This window comes from Anguilla rostrata, chromosome 6 (assembly GCF_018555375.3).
Source record: "Anguilla rostrata isolate EN2019 chromosome 6, ASM1855537v3, whole genome shotgun sequence".
NCBI lineage: Eukaryota > Metazoa > Chordata > Actinopteri > Anguilliformes > Anguillidae > Anguilla > Anguilla rostrata.
Window position 1 is genome coordinate 46,396,202 of NC_057938.1, and position 21,123 is coordinate 46,417,324.

Genomic DNA, 21,123 nt, shown 5'->3' on the forward strand with positions numbered 1-21,123 from the left:
GTGAAAAAAAAAAACATCCTCTATTTAAAATCAGTTTAAAATAATGGCTGGTACAAGCCAAACGTTTACACTTATCTACAGGGGAGCTGCACACACAGCTACCTCCTCTTACTGAGTATTTCCCCACTGTAAAACTGAGGCTTTTCTGTTCTCCTGCTTTCGCACGCGTATTGGGTTGCTAGCCGGGCGATCCCCAGGGGTCTGTTTCCGGGATCATACTCACATCTGTTGCTGAAGTTGTGCGAGTCCATGAAGGTGACGGACATGGGATCCTCGGCATGGAGAGTGCTCTGGTCGGCGTAACTCCGGTCCATGGCGTTGACCATGTGGGTCATCTCTTGCCGCGTATTCCCGATGGCGTCCTTGCGCTTCTTGGCAAGTTTCCTGAGGGATTAAATGCCCGATTAAAAAGCAAATTCTCAGAGAAAAAAAAAAAGTTCCACGGGTTTCACAGTTCTAGGGGAAGCCCAAAGACGTGACCCAGAAGATAGCGTATTTCCTCGAAAATGAACACCATTTTTTTGTCTCCTTTCAAATGATAATTGCGGCACGTTAGTCTGTCTTGTACGCTTAACTGCAGAAAATGTCCCCACATAGTACAAAGACATGCCAGGTTTCTCACAGGTGTGAGACCCAGAGATTTTTTTAAATGGAAATGAGAATCCAATCTTTTGGAAACACTGCTGTGCTAACAGCAGCAGCTTCAATTCACGTTCAAGAAATAGAAAGTGAATGTGCCCTTTGCAAAAAAATTAAAAATAAAGAAGAAGCTAACTCGTCATAATTCCTCCACCATCGGGAAATTGACCTGAGGTTGATACATTGTCCAGGTAGATATTTAATAACCACTGAAAGTCCAGTGGAGTACACTGGAGCCTGACAAACAAAATGAATCATGTTTCAGGTATAGATCTAGATCCTGGTTTTAATGAAACTCTACTGATGTCCTTAGCTGCCTTTCTTTCTCAGATCAATTGTTTTCTTTATGCAATTTACTTTGAACAGCTCAAAGTAAAAGGCTGGTTTGTGCAAAAGAGAAACAAAGACATCAAAATATTCATAAATATTTATATAATTTAATAACCAGGCAAATTTAGGCTACGTGTTAACCAAGTTTAAAACATCTTTAAAGATCTGTGCATGACAAATAACCTAGACCTATGCTCACCCTTTCAAAAGTTAGAGACTTCGTTAACTTTTTCACTATTATAACATCAAACCATTATCGTACAACCAATGTGAATATAAGCACTTATAACGTATTGTGTAAGTAGTGAATTTGCAGATGAAACTGACAGAATTAAGTTGAGATAAGATTAGTGAAATTAATGTGCAAAACCTGAGTCATATTTTCTTCTGTGCAATGACAATGTATACCTGAGCAGGAAGATGGAACTAAATAGCATCACTTCATGCCACAATATCACAAAAGCAATTATCTGCTGTATATAACCAATTTCCATCCTTTAGAAATAGTAAATGAACAGGAAATAGGCATGCACATCTGTATTAGCTACACCAAAGAGTGACTAAAGTGAGTCAGCTTCCAACAGTACATTTTAATAGCCTTTTATTTAAAAATTCAGTAAGTTCCTTACAACTCTGGGGTATAAAACTATATAATTATTCCCGATATGACATTTCTCACAGCCTACATCAATTTTAGTTTTAATTGTTCAAATGGAAAATAAAATGACCTAAAATTACACTCAACTGTGCTGAAATGTATCTGTTCCTGGGAAAAGTAGGGTATCAAGCTAGCTGGTCAGGCGATTATTCAGAAGCAGACTTAGGATCACTTTACCCAAAACGTTTCAAACAGCCAAAAGTTCTCTACTCTCAAAATGGCTAATAACCAAGGCTGTTTGCTCGATGGACAGGAATAATAAAGGTTTTTAAATGAAGTAATGAGTAGGAAAAAAATAAAAAACAAAGAAGGAGAGGGTTTTAAAAAAAAAAAAAAGGCATTTCCCTATGCATGGAGCCTGTGAACCTACCAAGCCCAATATGCTTTATTCAGCAAAGGCAGGAGAAAAATAGTGACCACATCAAGTTTACAAACATTCAACCTGAAAGCATCAGTGACCAATAAAAACACCACTTTGGAAACCTCAGGCGACAGAATACCGCATGCCACATAAACGCACGTCTGTATGAAAATTGAAATTATCGTAAATACAAGGGGAAAACAAACGATACACAGCAATACAGTGGAAATACCAGATGCCACCAATATGTATGGCCAGCAGCCATACATTTTCTGTACTAGAAAGTGATTCCCATAATCCCTTTTACCGACAAGTGGGTTAGTCCAAGTAGTTAGATGAATTGATGAATGAATAAATGGGGTTATTGACACACACACACACACAGACACACACACAGGCACGCACACAGACACACACGAGTAGGAATCATGACAAGTGCAGCATTCTTTTTTCAGCCAACACCGCTTTGGTTATGACTTGGTTGTGCTGAAAGTTGGAGCTGGTCAATGGGGATGCAATCGGTCTGAGCGATATGTGTTTTCAGTTGAAAAAAGGATACTGCATCTTTAAAACACTACATTTCTACCCGCAGACAGAAGGGACCCCCATCCTCTTTTTGTGTTTTACTTACAGGTAATACGAGTAGGAATAGTAGCTCCTCCTGGCAAGCCAATCAGAGACAGCAGAATAAACAATTACTGGTGAATGCAAAGTGTCAATCAGTGGTATCAACAAAAGCAAATAAATAAATAAATAAACAAATAAAGAAAGAAATAAATAAATAAATAAAATAAGCCAATAAAACATACTTTCCACCCCAATTTCTTAAGGTTAGCATTTCATTCTTCATGCATTGTTTTGTTTTTGAGGGCGTGCAATTAAAGCTGCTAAAAATGTGCAGTGAGGGTGTGCAGAAAATAACTGTACCACAGCATGCAAGAATTTTATCTTTTGATTAATTTAACTTTTTTTTTTCAATTTGAGAATTGCGACTGATTGCAACTATCATGCATTGCAATGGGTGTCTCATTCAATAGAAAAAGGTTGTCATGGGCACTGTTGACCCCATTTCCCTAAAATTGATGTGTGTGTTCACGTCGACATACTAATAAATAAATAAGCATGTGGATATGTAACAACAGTCTCAGCTGAAAGGTCTTACCTGGAAAACAAACAATGCAACAAACCAACATTTTAAAGATGCAGTATCATCTGAGTTCATTTTTAATTATGAACCACAATGTTTATCATTTTATAAAATTATCATTTTTGTACAGTGGATTTTCCCATAAATTAGCATGTATGAGTCCTAGCCAACATTGAACACTCATTATTCTGGGTAGGTTATCTGCATAATGAAAAACGACAAGAATAATCATGACCTGACCAGATGAGTCCCATAATGGAATGAATACTCAGTTCTAAAATTATAAATGGACAAACAAGTTTATTTCTGTAAAGAACTCCCACTCTTGCTATGCATCAAAGAGTTTCTCACCGAAAGGCGTCACTGAAAACTCATCAAACTCCGAGGATCCTTGGCAAGAACAATTTTAGGATTTTGAAGTGTAACGACCAAGTCGATTATGATAGGAATTATGTGTGCCGTAAAGCACCAAACAGTTTGAATTAATTGCTTCACTACTGATAAATCGATTCAAACTAATGAAAGTCCTTTTCTGGTCAATTGGCCTACATCAGATACTCGAAAATGAAGCAAATGGGTTTAGTGCATCACAAAGCTCAGCTCTGCGCATCAGCGACGCTTAGGAGACCAGACACGCATTGCATTTGTGAAAAGCCTCAAGGATGAAAACAAACTCAACAGCATATAGACTAGAGACTAAAGCAAAGGCACACTCGTGATCCAGATGGAACCAGGCCGGGAACCGATCAGTAAAGAGAAAGACACATTCCAAACGTCCAGATGTCGCTTGGCTTTGTTCGGCAAACACATTTTAATAGCACTGTTTCACACCGAGTTTTCCACAGATTCACTCTAAAAAGAAAAACGAGCCACATGACTCATATCTGAATTCAATTAAGACCAGTTTTTTTAATCCATTCCAACAGGATTAGCTGGATTATGACTCATTACCACCAAATATCCCCATTGCTCACAACTTCGTTCCATTTTCCAGTCTGAATTTAAAAACTGGGAGGCATTCCAAATTTTTAAAAGCCAATTATTTAATACATTGAAATGAAAGTCGTATTTGGTCTGTTTCTGCATGTATTTGTTAAAAATGAATCATCAAATCAACCTGTTGTACAGTAATACTGCATCATTGAGTACCCTGTTGAAATGAGCGTCAACTTTAAAGAACAAGCTTTATGCAATCAAAGACATATCAAAGACCAACTCTGGGCCTTAGCATTTGAATATAGTCTACGCAATTCACATTTCCTCTGCTGGTACGACATTTGTACTTACTGGTATGCCAAAAGGCCATCTAGTATAATCTTTATGTTCTTTATACTTAATGGTATGAGTGCTCAGTTACAAAATTATACACAAAAAACCACCATAACTTCCGCAAGAACTCTCACTCATGAATTTCAAGTTTGGTGATTTTAAAATGAACACTTGTACATCTGTGGAAAAAAGGCATCTTCTCAAAAAATAAAAACAAAAAACTAAATATAAAACTTTTAAGAAGACTCATTGCCAGGCAACCCACATCTCATGACAGTATAAGAATAAATAAATAACAAAAACCTTCGCTTTCATCTCACATTTTTCCCTGGCATAATTTCTGACCTTCTCCATCTTATCTAAAAAAAAGCAAGCTCAGACCATTTCCACCAGGTGGGAAGCCCGGCAAACCAAGGGTGGGAAATGAGCACGGTGTGGGCTTGTGTGAGGGGGGTGCGCGTTGAAATTATCCTGCAATGGAAAGATTATGGGGGAAGAGAGTGGGCAAAACAAATGAGAGGGGAACGGCATTAAAATGAGCAGAGGTAGTTTAAAAACGAGGCCTAATTGGCATAACATTCAGAGAGGCACAGAGACTGTTCTGCCAATTAAGATTAATTTGAATGATTTCCCCGCTCATCAACGGGTGGACGCAGCCCGCCTCTCCATCCATGTTAATGGCACACAGCCCTCGACTCAGCCCTGTAAAACACTCTCCCCCCCTCCTCATCTCTCTCTCCAATCCCATTTCACTAGGACTGCTCAGTCTACTGTGAGCCAGTCCAGGTCAAGTAACCACACATAAAAAAACACACATACTCTAGGGCACGTTAGAAATGTATACCTTGCAAAGTAACAAGTGAAAATGTCAGTTCACACTTTCTCATATGTTACAGTATTGCCCCTCTTTATTTAGCCTATTCCTTTGTAAATCAGATGAGACAACCTCATCTAGCACCTAAACTACGGTATGGTGACACAGCATGTGCACACATGCTATAATACTAATGCAGATGTGAAGTAAAACTCATTTTATACAGTACATGGACTGCAGTTTGAAGTATGTGTGAATCATTCATGAAGTGTAGATAATATGATTTTGGCTCCTAATTATTTGACAGCATTGAGCAGCTTGAATATGTAATGCCTCAAAAAGACCAGAAGATGGTGCTATTGGTCATACAATGCCCAGCAGATAAGTGGACATACTGGTTGGCTCGCTCTGATTTTCATATGACTCACTCAGACAACCTTGCGAAACAAAACTGGAGCATGGGCATGTTACTCATCTTCAAGCAAATTAACACATACTGTTGTTTTTCTGTGTAAAATTAATCTTTCGGGAGCTGAAAAACTATTAACATAATTTCTAATTGACATTTCAGTTTCCCAATGTTCATCATAAACATTGATCGAAAAACTTTGCTGAGCCAAATCAATAAGAGTAATTATGAAATGACATTACTGACTATTAGCCTGTGTACAACTTGCATAGTAGCGTTAAAATGAACATTACTGACTGTTCTTTCAATATGTTGTTCCGTATGAAAAACTAACAACACCTGTGTTTACATATAGATATACCGTTAACATGTGCATACTCAAAAAGAGCAAGAACAATCTGCAGCACGTGTGCAGTTACAAAAATGTTTTTCATGTTTTTTTTAGTGATTAAGCAGGAATTTAAACAAGCTGTATTGAGAGCATTGTCCACTAAAAAGTATGCTTAGGAAAAAAACACACTGATAGTAAATTCCATAGACCTGGTTTTCCGACTAATTTGCGTGTATTTGCATTTCAACACTTGACCAAACTGGGAGATTATGCTAGCTCAGTCACAGAAGTGTTCACTGAAACATTCAAGTTGTTCCTGGCGTATCAGTTACACTTTGAAGTGGAAAGCCTAGCAGCTAGCTCACACAGATGGGCCGGGCTGAATTTATACCCCTGTCCTGCGTGGCCTGAAAGGTATAAATCTGACTGAACTCAGCCTTAAACGTTTGCAACGGACAGAGAAAAAAAAAAACAACTGCTCCTAGCGTTGCAATTCTCATCCACAACTGAACAACAGCCCCATTCACTGATAAGATGAACTACGCTGAGGCTCAACGGAGCCTGAATTTGTTCTGTTGGTTTTCCCGTCAGTATATCACTTGGTGTAGCGCCCTCATTGTCTTTCCGCTGCCGTGGGGACTTAAGTGTGCAAATTGAGTTTAGACAGCAAAGTGGTCACGGTATGGAAGGAATGGCCTGAGCCTGCTGAGAAGTGTGCGCGCTGCTCCGCCGCACCGATTCCGCACTTAACTTACGGCGGGGGAAAGTTAATCCTGTTCTCCCCCACTGCCGCGCAGATGACTCTAGGGCTAGCGGCCTGACAATGGAGCCCGGCTCGCTAACACCACGTGTCGTCTCAGGTTAAACTACACCCATCAAAAAAATAACAACCTCTCTCTCAACACATTCAATTTTTAAAATATATTCCTTTCATCTGTTATTTTCTTTTTTCAAATGCATATAGGAGCGCTTTTACGTGGTAAATTGTGGTAAATGTAATTGCTTCGCCTCTAAATGGGCATTCCATTACGCAGCAATTTCCATTGAGAGTCGGCGCCGGGATCCTCAGTGAAGCGATGGCGATGCTGATGTGCGGATGGCATGGGATGATGAGTCGAGGGGGGTGTTGCTGGCGCACGTTCGCTCAGACCCATTTAAACCCAAAGAGAGAGAGAGAGGGGGGGCGCTCGACGACATGGCGTCGCCGCAGCCGCCAAAGGCCTACCTCTTTTTCACCAGCAGGATCGCCACCAGGACCAGCAGGATGAAGACCAGCACCCCGGCGCTGATTCCGGCGATCTTCACCACGCGGTCCGTCTGCTTGGCCGGGTCGGGGATCACCTCCGGTTCCTCCGTCGCCCCTGCGCCCACCACCACGAAGAAAAAAGGCCAAAAAAAAAACATGTATAAAACCAAAGCGCCGTTTCATGTTTTGTTGAAAGAGAAAGAAGAGGGAAGGGGTGTGCAATAAGACCCGAACAGACAAATCTCCAAAATGCTGAGAAGGAGCGAGCGACAAAAGCAGGGCCCGAAATGACCGCAGCGCCAGTATTGTCACACACGAGATAAGGCCATCGTTATTCATCGCGGCTAGCCGGCTAAATGACCTATGACCCGCCTCAACTCAAACGACCAGGCTCAACCACAAACTAAAGTAGAGAGAGAAAAGGCTGACGTTAATGCACCGGCACCTGCAGCCCTATTGTATTTCCACAAATATAGCACAGGCCCCCTAGCACTCCCTGTATAATGCATAATGGCAGGGTTCTACAATGGTTCGGTAAAACACTGGACATAGTAATAGTAAAGCATTTCCCCCCTCAAACAAAAATGCTCAATTTTCGCTATTTCTGTCTTCGGCAACCAAAGCACATAAGCGGGGCGGACACGGTTTTAATAAATTGCGGTGCGGATAATGTCGGTATGAGTGTTGGTCTCTCGCTCCGTGCCACTCCTGTACTTTAGCCCCGCCTTGTAGTTGGTACTGTATGTCACCATGGCAATAAATATACACAGCTGGCCTGCTTTCGACAAAAGATTTTGACAAAATAAGAGGAAAAGTACACACAAATAATAAAAAGCTGACGATGGAGAGGAAGTCGGACGAGTGTGGAGACGCAGCCCCTAGCAAACAAGCAAACAACGACCCGTTTAAAAAAAGTTCCCTGACAGTTTAAAATTATAATGAGGGAGTGGACCTGACCGGCAGTGCCAGGGCTGACGCATAAAGCACGGAGCAGGGTAATTACTAAAGGTTGAGAGCAGGGGGTGACGGACTCCAGTCCTGGAGGGCCCCGGCGTCTGCTGGTCTGTGGTGCGTTTCGGCACGCGCGCGCGATAGCTTCAGGTCACCGGCCTGCTAGAGCCCGTGTTGCCTTGTTTCAAAGGCCTCAACTGGCGCTTGATTGAAAGGAAAACAGAAAATCCCACAGCCGCTGTGGCCCTGCGGAAGCGGAGCTCGACACCCCCCCCCCCCCCGGTTTAAAACGGTGAAAGGTGTTTACGCACTAGCTCGGCCGCGGTCAAACGCGGTCGCCGACACAGAGTCGAGGTGAAGGCCCAGTAATGCATTCACTTCAGCTGACCGCGGGGTGTAGTTATATCGTTCTGTCTAACATCCAAACGAAGACACGAACACAGAAACATTGAAAATAGCAACAGTGACGAGTATTATAGGGCAATGCATAATTAAAATGACACCGAGACTGACAGAAAAGTGTGTTCGCTTTTCTCATAAATGAAGCAAAAACAATACCTTAAATAAGTATTATAAAAAATAAACAATGGCTAATAAATAGTTACAAGGTCATTAGCCATCTCTCCTTTCAAGGAATTGTTCTTATATTAATGACACTAAATCATTTTTCTCAAAGTGAGCAATAATCATGCACTCTTATTCTCTGCTCAATTTAGATTTCTTCTCTTATATGAATGAGGCAAGGGACAGTCGGAGATTGAGCTAGTCAATGTACAGCCTGAGAAGAAGATACAGTGTTTATGCTACAATGTCCGGCATACTATATAGACATTGTATGTATTGTGTGTCAATTTGCTATCATTTTGAACTCAATTGAACAGTAAAGTTCAAAACTCAGGCTTTGCTTACTAAAAAATCTGAAGGGTGACAGCTCCCTTATTTCTCACTTGCATTAACACGCTTTTTCCTGTATTTAAAGACTTATTCACTCCAAGTGTGCTTCAACAAACTCAATGTCCAACTGATAACAAACGGAGTTCTAACATTCTTAGCATTACAGTTTTAGACATTTCATAGTTCCTGTGGTAAAAAAAAAGTATGCTATTATGAGATGGAAGATGATGGCCTGGCGGCAAAGACTTTTAAGCCTGGCTAAAGCCGTCCATCTCAAGCCTGCACTCAAGCTATTATTGCTTAGGATCTATGAAGTGGCCTACTTTTAATAGAGGAAAACAAAAAACAACTCAGCATCTGTGTCACGGCCTCAAGAACTGCCCCGGCCTTCCCATTCTTTCCCCTTTCTACTCCCTTGCCACCCTGGGGGCAAAAAGATGACAAGATGGCCCTCAAAGAACATGTTGCGCCCTCCCCCAACAGTACTCTTGCTCTAGTTCATTGTACACATTAACATCAAGAGTGCGTCCTTCCATGAACCTTGTAGAGAGTTTCTCCGGTCTGTCATCGGGGTAATTCATCCCGATAATACCCTTCTTCCTTGACTCCTGAATGGAGACTCAAAATAAATAGCTGCTGGTACTCCATCCAGACAGTACTTGCTCCAAAAACAGTGGTAATAGAGGCCTAAAGAGTTAAGGTTCTTGGAGACACGCGTCTCTCTCGTGTTTTTTTTAGAGGTGGCGCACCCTCTTAGCATTTGCAAACTGCTAATCCGTGGATTAGACAACCCACTTAAAACCTCAATCAGAAAGAGCAAGTTGCACAACAGTCATAGTGAGGTCACAGGACTGGAGATGTTTGTCTCGAGCGCCTGTAAAAAAAAAGGTGACAGCGGGCCTGACATGGCTTGGTGCCGTCACTGGCGGGGCTAGTGCGTGTACGCTTGGCCACGCGGGACCCCGCCTGTCTCGTGCCTGACAGGGGGGCCTCGCTGCTTCTTCTCTCTCTGTCCCAGGGTACGGATCATGTGCACACACACACACCCACCCCCAATGACATGGGTATGGTGTTCTCTACCTCCACCACCACCACCCTGGCTGTAGACAATATGACAGGGGTGGGAATTAAGTACCTCTCCATACCTATATTCCCTCAACAAATCCCCGTCTAGATTTTCAACTTATTGCAAAAATATAAATGCAATTATTTTTTTATTTTTTAAGTGAGCCTGAACCACCTTTCACACTGAAGATCAATTACTTACAGTAACTAATAGGCTTAAGACAAAACACCAAATTTCTCAAGGGTTTTGGTGATTTTTGGTATTTGACGACTATCTATAAAGGTGAACATAATGCTGTGCCGGACTTGGTGGCCCTTAATGAATACAGACACACAGGCAGACTGCATCCCCTATGAAAAGCTGCATATTATTGCCACAAATATTAAAGACAGGGCTTACAAAAATACATCCCAGTAATCTCATAAAATATGTCTTCAAATGAGGTTACACATGTATATTTACAACATAAGAAGTCATTACAAATGCATATTATACACCTGAAAAGATTTGTGGTTTCCAGAGCAAGACACTGTCTCCTACTGAGCAAGCCGAAATGAGAACGCCATTTGAAAATCAACATAAAAAGCAATACCCTTTCTTAAGGAACAGGTTGCATGATAGATTTTGACACCATGGTTAAAAAGTTATTAATCAATTCTGGAGCCCTGTTTCAACCATTTTAGAGTACTGGGTTAGACATGATTCCCAACTGGCTTCAGGAATACTTATGTTCCTGTCACAGCTTACAAGATAAATTCATAAAGAAATCCTGGGAGGAATTCGGAATAAATTAGATTATACCATTCTGCGGGAGAAAAAATATCTGCTTAAAATGAAAATCTGTTTTCATTCCAAACTGTACGACACGGCCATATATAACACTGTCGGAACTGCTTTGACAATTATTTTTTTTATTTCAAACACAGGAAGCAAAAACGATTAATAAAAACAATGGCAGCAAACAGGGGCCCCTCAAGATTCGATTTATAAGGCCCAGCTGAGGAGGGTTCGTGTTCAGAGATCTGACTGCAGAGAGGACCACAAAAATTCTATACCTATAGGCCGGATACTGATGTGCTGTTGAATAAACACTGGGCCATGTACACTTGAGCAAAGGCATTGTATAAATGACCGCACTAACCATTCTCCATTATGTAGCTGTTTATGTTATCACTTACGGCTGTATTATGCGGATCCAAATAATAACATACTATGGAAGAAAGGGCCGTTCCTTTTGTTGTCTTTTCGACAGAACGTATCGCACAGCTTCAGTGTATATTACCTCTTGACGCAAAATCCAACAGTGACAAAGCCGGTGTGTAATCCAAGCATTATCCGTTTTCTCCAACACAGCATCTTAATCAGGGCCAAGCTCCCCGTTTGCGACACAAAGACCAGATAATAAGGAAGCACTGCGACTCAGAAGATAAACGTCCCGTTTACCCTTCAGCTTTTAATGCGCTCCATACGTAGCCGCGTAAACAGAAGAATGCGAACCCTGCGCAGTCTCATTAGAGATATCACAAACAGGAAGGACTTTACTGGTATACGATATGATGCGTACCATTTATAACCTCAGCTTAAAGGGCAAATGAGTACAGACAGCAGCTGTTCCAAAAACAGTAAAGCTTGCACCAGAAACTGAGACCACAGACCCGGAATGGGCCAATGAAGAGAAACACAGCAAATGATTTCGCCGCAATCTTTGAAGTGAACCACAAACAACATCTAAAACCCTGCATTAATATAATACCAGCTGTTTCAGGGATTATGTTATGAAGGAACCGCGTTGACACTGATCGTGTAAAAGCATGTTTGTAGCACTCTAAGGATCAAGTGTGTGTGTGGGTGGGGAAGGGGGGGAGAAATCTCTTAAAAACTAATCTTTACAGATTCTGAACTTGAAAAATACTAAAAATGAAGTATTGTAATTCATGAAGGATTAAAAGATATAGAGCTGGTCATGTACAATATAATCAATTCAGCTAAATAGAAATGGAAATCAATTCAGCTAAATGGAAATATAATCAACAATATCTAACAATATGTAAAGAGGTTTTGACCTCTCATTTGACTGAAGCATGGGGTGGTTTCTTATCAATTTCTCAGCTTCTATTGACATTCCACCACATGGTTTTGGTATATTGCATCAATGTAATGACGATGCCTTCTTAATCACTTAAAAAAACTTAAATTAACAATGAGTAAGCTTTCATTTTTTGAAATCTTCAAAGCTGTCAGCAAGAGCCCTTCTGTGTTTGAGGGGCGATCGTTGCCATAAAATGATGTATTCTGTGACAGAAATATAACAAACTTCATGCAGCCTAAATCCAGACCCAGGCAACATGCCTATCCTTCTGGCTGAAGGATGGAATCTATAGATAGAGAAACACTTTATGACATAGGAGTTCTGAATCAGGAGGCATATTCTATGGGAACAGGAAGAGTTTTGGGTGGGGGGCGGGGGATGGGGGGTTGGAGAAAGGCTATGAAACAGAAATGCCACATCCAATTAATCATACAAGGGTCCACAAGGCCTTTGCCTCTCTTTATATATGGACATACACACACGCACGCACACACACAAGATTTTTAAAAAAAGCATTCTTACCTTTCGTGGCGAGCCTCAGACATTGGGTTTTTGTTTCCTGTAGGAGATAAACAAAACGACATGAAGGGCAGTCGTAACTGAATGCTGCAAGGGCAGCCGCGCATTTCTCACAGGCGAGCTCTCAAAGGAATTTCACGAATGCGGTATCCGCGGAGCTTCGCCCAGGACTCGCGCGATGCTTGGCCTTCGAACCGAAGACTGTTTAACGGAGTTCGTCGCGGTGTTTGCGAGGCCCGTCACAATTACTGCACTTCAGAGACACGGCTCGGCACAGCCGGTCATTACGAGAGGACATGTGAGGGGTTTTAATGCGGCCAGCGCCGTTGGACTAACGCCGCCACTGTCACCACCAGTGTCATTCTCTCGCCCTTTTATGGGAGAGGAAAGAAACGCTCACGGTACTAAAGGGCAGAGGCAGCAGATGCCAGATATATCATAAAGATATTTTCCCACATTTGTTGTATAGCCGCTTTATTTCCTTAACCTTGTCTTCAATAAGGATGAAATGTGTTTGAAACCGTTACTCTTTTGGCTATCATTTATAGCATACTGTATACTCACATTGTCATTTACTGTATCACTTATAGATAACATCATTATTATAATTCCCATAGTTAAAAAAAAAAGGCGAAACTGTGACAGACGAAGCGGCGCTAACCTTTTCGACGCTGCTCACGGCCTGGAAGTAGATGTTGTAGTTCTTCCTGGGAGCGAGCGGAGGGTTCCAGAAGCCGTGGTAGGTCTTGTTGTCCCCCACCGTGAACGGGGAGGGCTCGGGCAGGCTGGCGGGCGGGAGCTCGGCGGCGTAGTAGTACGGCGAGCCCCCGCTGGAGGCGCTCTGGTAGGAGACGGGGACCTGGTAGCAGTCGCCGGAGCTAGCCTCCCTGCGGGAGCGGTGGGGGTTCAGCTCCTCCACCACTATTTGGTAAGCGCTGCGGAGGGGGAGGGCATTGACGTAAATTCGAAGAGTCAATACCGCACTTATTTAAGAGATTATTTCTCTTAAGTGTCACAGACACTAACAACAAACAGACCGGGGTAGATAAATTGTGAAATTAAGCTACCAAACAAACACGGGCCTTCGAAAGCTGCCAATGGCGAACACTTGAGACAGAGAGGTGGAAAGGCCAACCCCCTGAAAGCAGAGATGCCTCTAAAGATTTTAACAATACATTTCAATCAGTTATTTAAATACATACTGTCAAAGTATTAAGCAAACAGATAAAGAGCTCAGAATAAACAGCTGATAATCTGATGTAATTGAGAAGACTTTCTGTTATAAACCTCGGTTGTGTTAATATTTGCTATAATTCGGCATGAAAGAACAGACAAGCCTTATATTTAGTTTACAAAGGGTTTAACAGTTAAACTGGTTTTTAATATCTGTATTAAAAGGAATATTTTCATTAAATGTTTTCTATCAATAAACAGAGCCTTAATATAACGTGTGACCAGCAACATTATTCCTAGGGGGGTCACTGACAACAGACATTTACAGTATAACTACAAGTAAATGAATTTTTTTTTCTTCTGTAAAATAGGCCTTTGAGTCTTTTTAAGCAAACTACAATTAAATGTAAATGAGTTCATTCATTGTAAATGAGTTCATTCACTGGGAACACAATCTCTATGGATTAGGTCCTGCCCATCGCCAATCTCCATTAGCACTGATACTTAATACAGTTTTAACAGACATTCCCTTGCACACACACACGCATGTACGCACGCACACGCACACACACACACACAAAACCTTTTAGATAGCAAAACAAGAAAGCTGTCCCAATAACAGTGGATAAAATCCCCAACTGAAAGTACCATTTTTTTTTTTTTACATTATTACTGCCACGCTCTGACAGAGTAATGTGCTCCCTTCCCTCAGGCCGTCGCTAACGCGGAAAGCGCAGGCGGCTCGGCGTGAAGGCAACGCGCAAAAATGGTGCAACGAGCCTTTCGCCCCCAACCGCCGCAAACCAACCGGATCCCCCGCTTCCTCGGCTAGCGCTATCTCGCGGGCTCGTCTTCCCGACCCCATTGTAATCGCCGGCCGGGGGGGGGGATCCTCTGCCCCCGCCCACGCTCCTCCTGCCATTAGTGACCAGAACGCGATCGCAGCCGCCCCCGCCCCCGCTGACCCGTCCGCTGCCTCCATTCTGGCTCGAAGCACCGTGAATCAGAAGCGCGAGTGACATTCCATGACGCTGGCACAGATGGACTCAAAATCTGCTCCGGGTACGCCGAAATAGAGCGCTCGGCTTTTCCTGTATCGCCTGTCAATGACAAACTGTTACAAATTACCTGAGCAGATGGCAGGCCCGCTCGCTGCAGCTCAGTCCGTCGCACAACACCTTAACTAACTTTCCCTGAATTACGGAGTTCCCAGCCTGCTGTGCGCTTTTCCCTCGGCTTTCAGCAGATCTTTGCCAGTTAAACAGCTCGCTGCCAAAACCAGTCAAATTAAAAGGGCCCCTTTTAATAATACTTGCAGGAGGAAACTTTCTGAAGACCAGAATCTGACTCACTCCAAAGCAGCACCTAAAAAAACACCAGTCTCACATCTTGCTGGAGTGCCGCGATGCATGGAGTCACAATAACGACCGCCATTTTAAAAAGAACATGTCTTTCAGCAAGAGGGCATATCCTTTGACCATGTATCGGAACACATGCTAATGTAATTAACTGCAATGAGCCAAAAAAAAAAAAAACACCACCTTTCTGAAAATAAAGGCTTCGTCAAACTTTGGTTGCCTTGACACAAGCATTTAATTGCCTACAAGCGACATGTTCCAAGAGGGTACTTGTGGAATAAAGGTCAGGCGGTTGGCATTCGCAATGCTGTACGTGCCCCTTTCTCTCCGCCCCCCCCACCACCCCCCGCTGTACGCGCCCCTTCCATTTCACAATTGAGGGCCGAGCCCGTCGCATAATAGCCGATTTACCGAATCGGACAGCCGGGAGTTATCTCCAAATCCCCTTCATGACAAGTGCCTTCTAACTCTATATCCCCGCCGGTGCCGACGGGCGAGAGGAAATGAAACGGTTGCGGAGCGACAATGGCCGAATCAAATCGAGATCAGCCGGCCGATTCCGGTCCTGGATAGCTAAATTCCCCAGCGGTCCCTGATGCGATTAACTACAGGTCTATTTACGGAACACGCCGAGGCCAGAAACACAAAACAGACACAAAACGGAGAGCTTTTCAACTTGAGGGCCTCGGACGAAGAGGCCGGGAACCCCGCCCGCTGCAGGTTCGCGTCGCTCACCTGATTGGAGCGCCTTTGGCCTGGGCGGGCTTGAGCAGAACCGTAATGGTGGTGGTGGTCTCGTTCAAGAACGCCTCGGAGCCGTCGTACTCCTCTAACGTTGGGGCTGTTGGGGCAGAATGGAGGTACGTTCACAAACACATGGAAACCTCATGGCATGCCAAGGCATTGAGGAGAAATGGGGGGGAGGGGGGGCAGTCAATTTAAGCATTAAACAGACACCCATCCCAAGTGACTTACATTCTTGGTGTACAATCCATTTATACAGCGGGATATTTGCGGGAGCAATCCAGGTTAAGAGCCTTGGCTAAAGGGCATATAAAGGCAGTGGGAATCAAACCTGAAACCTCAGAGATGCACACCCACGGGGTACTACATAGCCATGTGTCAAAACCTCTTTTGCTCAGCATGGTCCATAACGAAAATAATACTCTCAGAAATAACACACACACAAAAAAAAAAAAAAACCTTTAACTTAAAAAAAACCTTGGCTGAGCATTTTATTGACAGTGCTGTTAAAAGCATCTCCTGCTTAGCGCACAAATTCTAATGCACTTCATAATTGAAAAGTTTTTTTTTTTTTTTTACTTCCTGAAAAATAAACTGATTTAAAGTAGCTGCTGTGCAAAAAGGCTGCAAATTATATTTCAGGTAATTCTACCTACATTATGTACGTAGCATCTCTGAGCATTAAGGCAGGGGCTTACGGCAAAAGGCGAAGGGAACCTCTTATTTTAAAAAGGCTACTGCCCCCATCTGCCATTAAGTAACATGTCAAGAAGCTTTTAGCTCCCACTCACCTGCTTAATTTGATTGCTTTAAATACAGTCTGTCATTTGAAATATCATCTAATGATTTCCTCTGCCATCATTTCGACAGATTTCAAATACATTCTGCGCGATACGCGCAGAGCACTGTCGAGATCAGAGCGCAGGAAATAATGCTGTGGCAAATTACCCCGACACCAGCAGGGATGAGAAATCATGATATCGCTCTGCAGAGCGGATGCTGACACATTCAACCTCAGCTACTGTGACATGAAAGGTGCTGCTCCACTCCGATGTCCATATTAGAATAATTTAAAGGAGCATTAGTATTCTTCCTCCACAAAGGGGGATACATTTATTTGGTAACATTTTCAGGTTGCCGAATGCTTGCAAACGTATATTTGGCAGCGTCAAGAAGGACTCCATAATAGTTTACCACTATTCCTCAGGTTTACATGAAGATTAACTGTCAAAAATTAACTAAAGGGTACATTAGAAATGGTGAGATGTGAGTTTTACCATTTGTCTCTGGATAAAATGACAGCAGATTTCTTTGTATTTACAAAATCACGTGAGGACCAAAAGCAAGTGTAAATTGCAAGTCCTGTTCTGCTGTACTTATATTTGCAAGTAATGGCCATGTGTGTACATACTTCATCGTCTTGAAAAAAAATGTAGTTTTGATGTGCGTTTGCTTGTTAAACACCCTCCATGCCTCCCTATTTCACTTAGCAAGGTTGGGAGCTCTATTCAGCCTTCTGTGACAGCTGAGATATAGATTGTGTACTTAAAATGTGTAATATTTATTGATGTGTTAATTGGGGAGGGGGGGGGGGTCCCAAGAGTGAGGAGATGAGGGAGTCTGATAATTCTCAAATCTGGGGGGGTCCAGGTAGGCGGCAGAGAAACAGGGGCTGTGACGAACCCACAGTAACACAGGCGCGCCCACGTAAATGCAGCCCATTTACACGGTGAAACGCCGTACCGGAAATGTTGGTGGTGACGTTGAGGGTGGTGGGCGGCCCGAAGCCCTTGACGGTGCTGGCGCGGATGACGAACTGGTAGGTGGTGCCCGGGTGCAGCTGGGAGAAGACGTGGTGGGAGCTGTTCCAGGGCAGGGACACGACCAGAGGGGGGCGGAGCAGAGGCACCGAGGGGTCGAAGGAGCGGACGCTGCTGTAGCTGATCTGCGTTCAGAGACCAGACAAGGCACGTGAACACTTACCCGCGGACGGTGTTAGATGGATGCTTTATTGAATCCGAACCACGCACTGTTTGTGACATAGGTTGGGGGGTTAATACAGTCAATAATGGAATGCAAATTTTAATTGAGGTACAGCTAACCTTTCGGTAACACTGAACTGTTAAGTCTGTGTTCAGAGTTTACCTCAATTTGCCACCAAGGCTTTCAAAGTTCAGGGAGTTAATGCAAAAAACAAATCCAAACGTTGGTGTGTTTCAGATTAAGGGAGAGGAAAATTGCTCGCACCACTGATGTCCCCACAGGACGTGTCGTTGACCTACATTTTTAGGTCTGTTTCACCGTTTCACCCGAGTATGACATACGAGCGAGGCTATTTCAGCGAAGCGGTTCGGGTTCCATCTGGATACAAAGTTTTACAAATGATGTGAAACGGGTGTTGGATATAGAAGCCGTGTGGGTGTGTGTGTGCGTGTGTGTGCATGCGTGTGTGTGTGTGTACCTTGGCTGGACAGTGTTTTCCCGTCGGACAGGCCCTGGCCAGTTTTTCATTACCTCATATTGAGTGATGACCCCGTTGGGCTCCTGTGGTTCCTTCCAGTAAAGGAAGATGCGATCCTCAAATGGTGTGGCTTTCATGGACTGGCTGGGAACCGGGCCAGGCACTGCATTAGAGAAGACAGGAGAATTCATTAATGCAGTCAAAGCGAGGCTACAGTAATGAATACTATTCTCACAAAACCACTTATGAGCTTTGGTGCCCGTAACAACCCCGCTGATTGAACTGTATACACTTACAGTAATACTACAGGTTGAAAATTGCCCAATAATATACCACAATGACAGTGCGTTGAATGGAGGACTGATGTGATTTGTGGTTTCACTGAATTTTTTTTCTTCCGCCCACCACAATGTATTTACACCAAATCAGATAATGGAAGCAGTGTGTCCTTTCAAGAAAACTCCATCGCAGTCTTGAGAAGGTTCGGTGTCAAAACACAAACCACGTCTAGTAAATATAGATTTTATATAAAAATAGAATATTTCCAAACCACTTAAAATATATTGTCTAATCCAACAAATGAACTGATAATTTCCTTGCTCTCATACAAAGTCATCAAACAACTGCGTTCGACCAAAGTTTTAGTAATATGAGAGAGGAGCCATTATCACCATTGACTTGATTAGCATTGCCATTTAAATGCCCAGTAAGTTGGCAATGAAATGGGGGTCTTGATTTTACACAGTGAAATATCAGTAGCACCAAAGACCGACAAGATGTTCCTGATTGTGAAGTAGAATGTCTTTAGGCTTCATATGCAACACTGAATAGTTTATTTAATTCAGAACTGTAGCCATTCAATAAGAACTGTAGCCATACAATAGTCCACACACAGACACTGACTGACCAAACAGCAGGGTCATCAGGTGGCGGTTAGTTGAGTCTGAATATAACGTTGGCTGAATAACCAGTCAGCCCGGACGCGGCGCGGCGGCTGCGTCAGCTCGGCCCAGTCCGGCAGCGTCTGAAAAGCCCTCTCTTCGAATCACGCCGAGGGTGTTGCGGCGTGACCCGGTCACATGACCAGCTCCGCGGGAGCCCCGTCTGATGAAGGCAGCCCGAGGCAGTGCAAGTGTCTGCCGTCTCCAGACTTGATTCGAGGGGACCGTTTACCAAGGCTTTCTCTAGCCTGCCTGAAGACAGGTCGGCTTCTCCGCACCAAATCTGTGTCAGCGAATCAGCCTCGCCATCGCAGAAAAGTGCACACGCACTTATTCCTCCATAATTTATTTATTTATTCAGACTGATTCAGGTGGATTTTTCTTGACTATAGCTGCAACGCTTTGTCTGCGTCTGTAACTTAAGACTGTTTGCTGTTGTTTTTCCAACAGTATGTACTAACCGTGAGCTCGGTGATTGAATGGGGATAAAGCACTACAGATAGAGAAGGCTCCATATTCGTGTAAAACAAGGACACTAAACGTTCAGTAAAGGTTTGCATAACAGGAGAAACCAGTGCACAGCATACTGTTTTAAACTAAGCCCATACCTTTTTTTGTTTGTTTTCTGAGCCTGTGGTTCTTAGCTGCTGCTCACTTAATGTAGTTTAATGCTCACTCGGGTAGTTTTGCTCTTGTTTGTATAACTGAGTTCAATGTTCAATGGGGTACTTGAGAAGTTGTCGATGTAGACTCCAATTCTTACACTTGCCATCTCTCTAGGGGCTAAACTTCCCCCCCCCCTCTTTAGAATTACTGATCGTCGATCCATGACCATTGCACTTGTGTTTACACCGCTAATCGGTCTGAATAAATGCTAACCGTGAAGTAAAAGTACAGTTTGCATGGGTTTTCTCTGTGTCTCTCTCACCTACAAGACAAAGGTGTGCTGCATGTGGGACACAGTCAGCACGCAGTCTCGCCCAGAGCAAACCACAGTGCACCCGATTCCTGAATGAGATTCAACAGCTCCAGCTTGGCAGGTGCGCACAAGTTAAAAGCTGGAGCCGAAACTTTGCTTAAAGAAAGGTTTTGCATTAATTCCGGGCGAGGCATTGGAGCGGGCTCGGTCTCCTCGCATGCTATCTCCCGGTTTTCACGCGACGAGAAGAGATTAAAAAAGGGGGCACTTCAAGGGATAACATAGCAGAGGCGGAGAGATAGGGCCCGGCCATCTGCATGAACGCACGCTGGTCGTTTCATTTCGGGCTTAACATTCACGGCGTGCCTCCCCCCCCCCGTTATCTCGGCACTTTCTTGCCCCCCTCTCTCTCGCGAGTGACCGTTTTAGAGGAAGAAAGGAGGAACACGTGTCCGCTTTTAAATGAGCTTCCGCGGCACACACCTGCGCTGGACGCGCAGTGCCAGACGCCGCGTATCCGTTTCATCTCGCTGATAGCTTGTTAGTTCTGTCACACTCCTTTTTTTAGGCACATGAAAGACCGCCTGAATGCGTTTGGACTCTGTACGGCTGTAAGTTTTCCATTATTTCCAAAAGGGGGAGGAGGGGAGGGGGGGATGTGGGATACGTGTGCCAACTGACGTGACTGAGCCCTTTATTTAAAGCCGGCCAGTCACATAGAGCAGAAGAGAAAGATTAAATAAACTGTGGTGTGTGTGTGTGGTTATATCGTACAGCACAGTGAGCATGTGTGCAACCGAGGTT

The 21,123-nt window shown here is 43.5% G+C and overlaps 1 protein-coding gene across 8 annotated transcripts in view; it reads right to left on the minus strand.

Moving 5' to 3' along the window:
- Window positions 1-21,123, minus strand: part of ptprk (protein tyrosine phosphatase receptor type K) — a 133,343-nt gene that overhangs the window by 15,405 nt on the left and 96,815 nt on the right. For 4 of the 8 annotated variants that reach the window (XM_064340029.1, XM_064340032.1, XM_064340030.1 and 1 more), the window contains exons 9-16: window positions 18,513-18,622; window positions 17,742-17,943; window positions 15,990-16,095; window positions 13,385-13,658; window positions 12,727-12,763; window positions 7,184-7,319; window positions 2,620-2,649; window positions 224-384 (exon numbers count right to left, since the gene is read on the minus strand). In XM_064340029.1, coding sequence (XP_064196099.1) covers window positions 224-384; window positions 2,620-2,649; window positions 7,184-7,319; window positions 12,727-12,763; window positions 13,385-13,658; window positions 15,990-16,095; window positions 17,742-17,943; window positions 18,513-18,622 — 1,056 coding nt within the window. The remainder of the gene's footprint in view (window positions 1-223; window positions 385-2,619; window positions 2,650-7,183; window positions 7,320-12,726; window positions 12,764-13,384; window positions 13,659-15,989; window positions 16,096-17,741; window positions 17,944-18,512; window positions 18,623-21,123) is intronic. The other 4 variants (XM_064340031.1, XM_064340037.1, XM_064340035.1 and 1 more) reach the window with 1 other exon arrangement.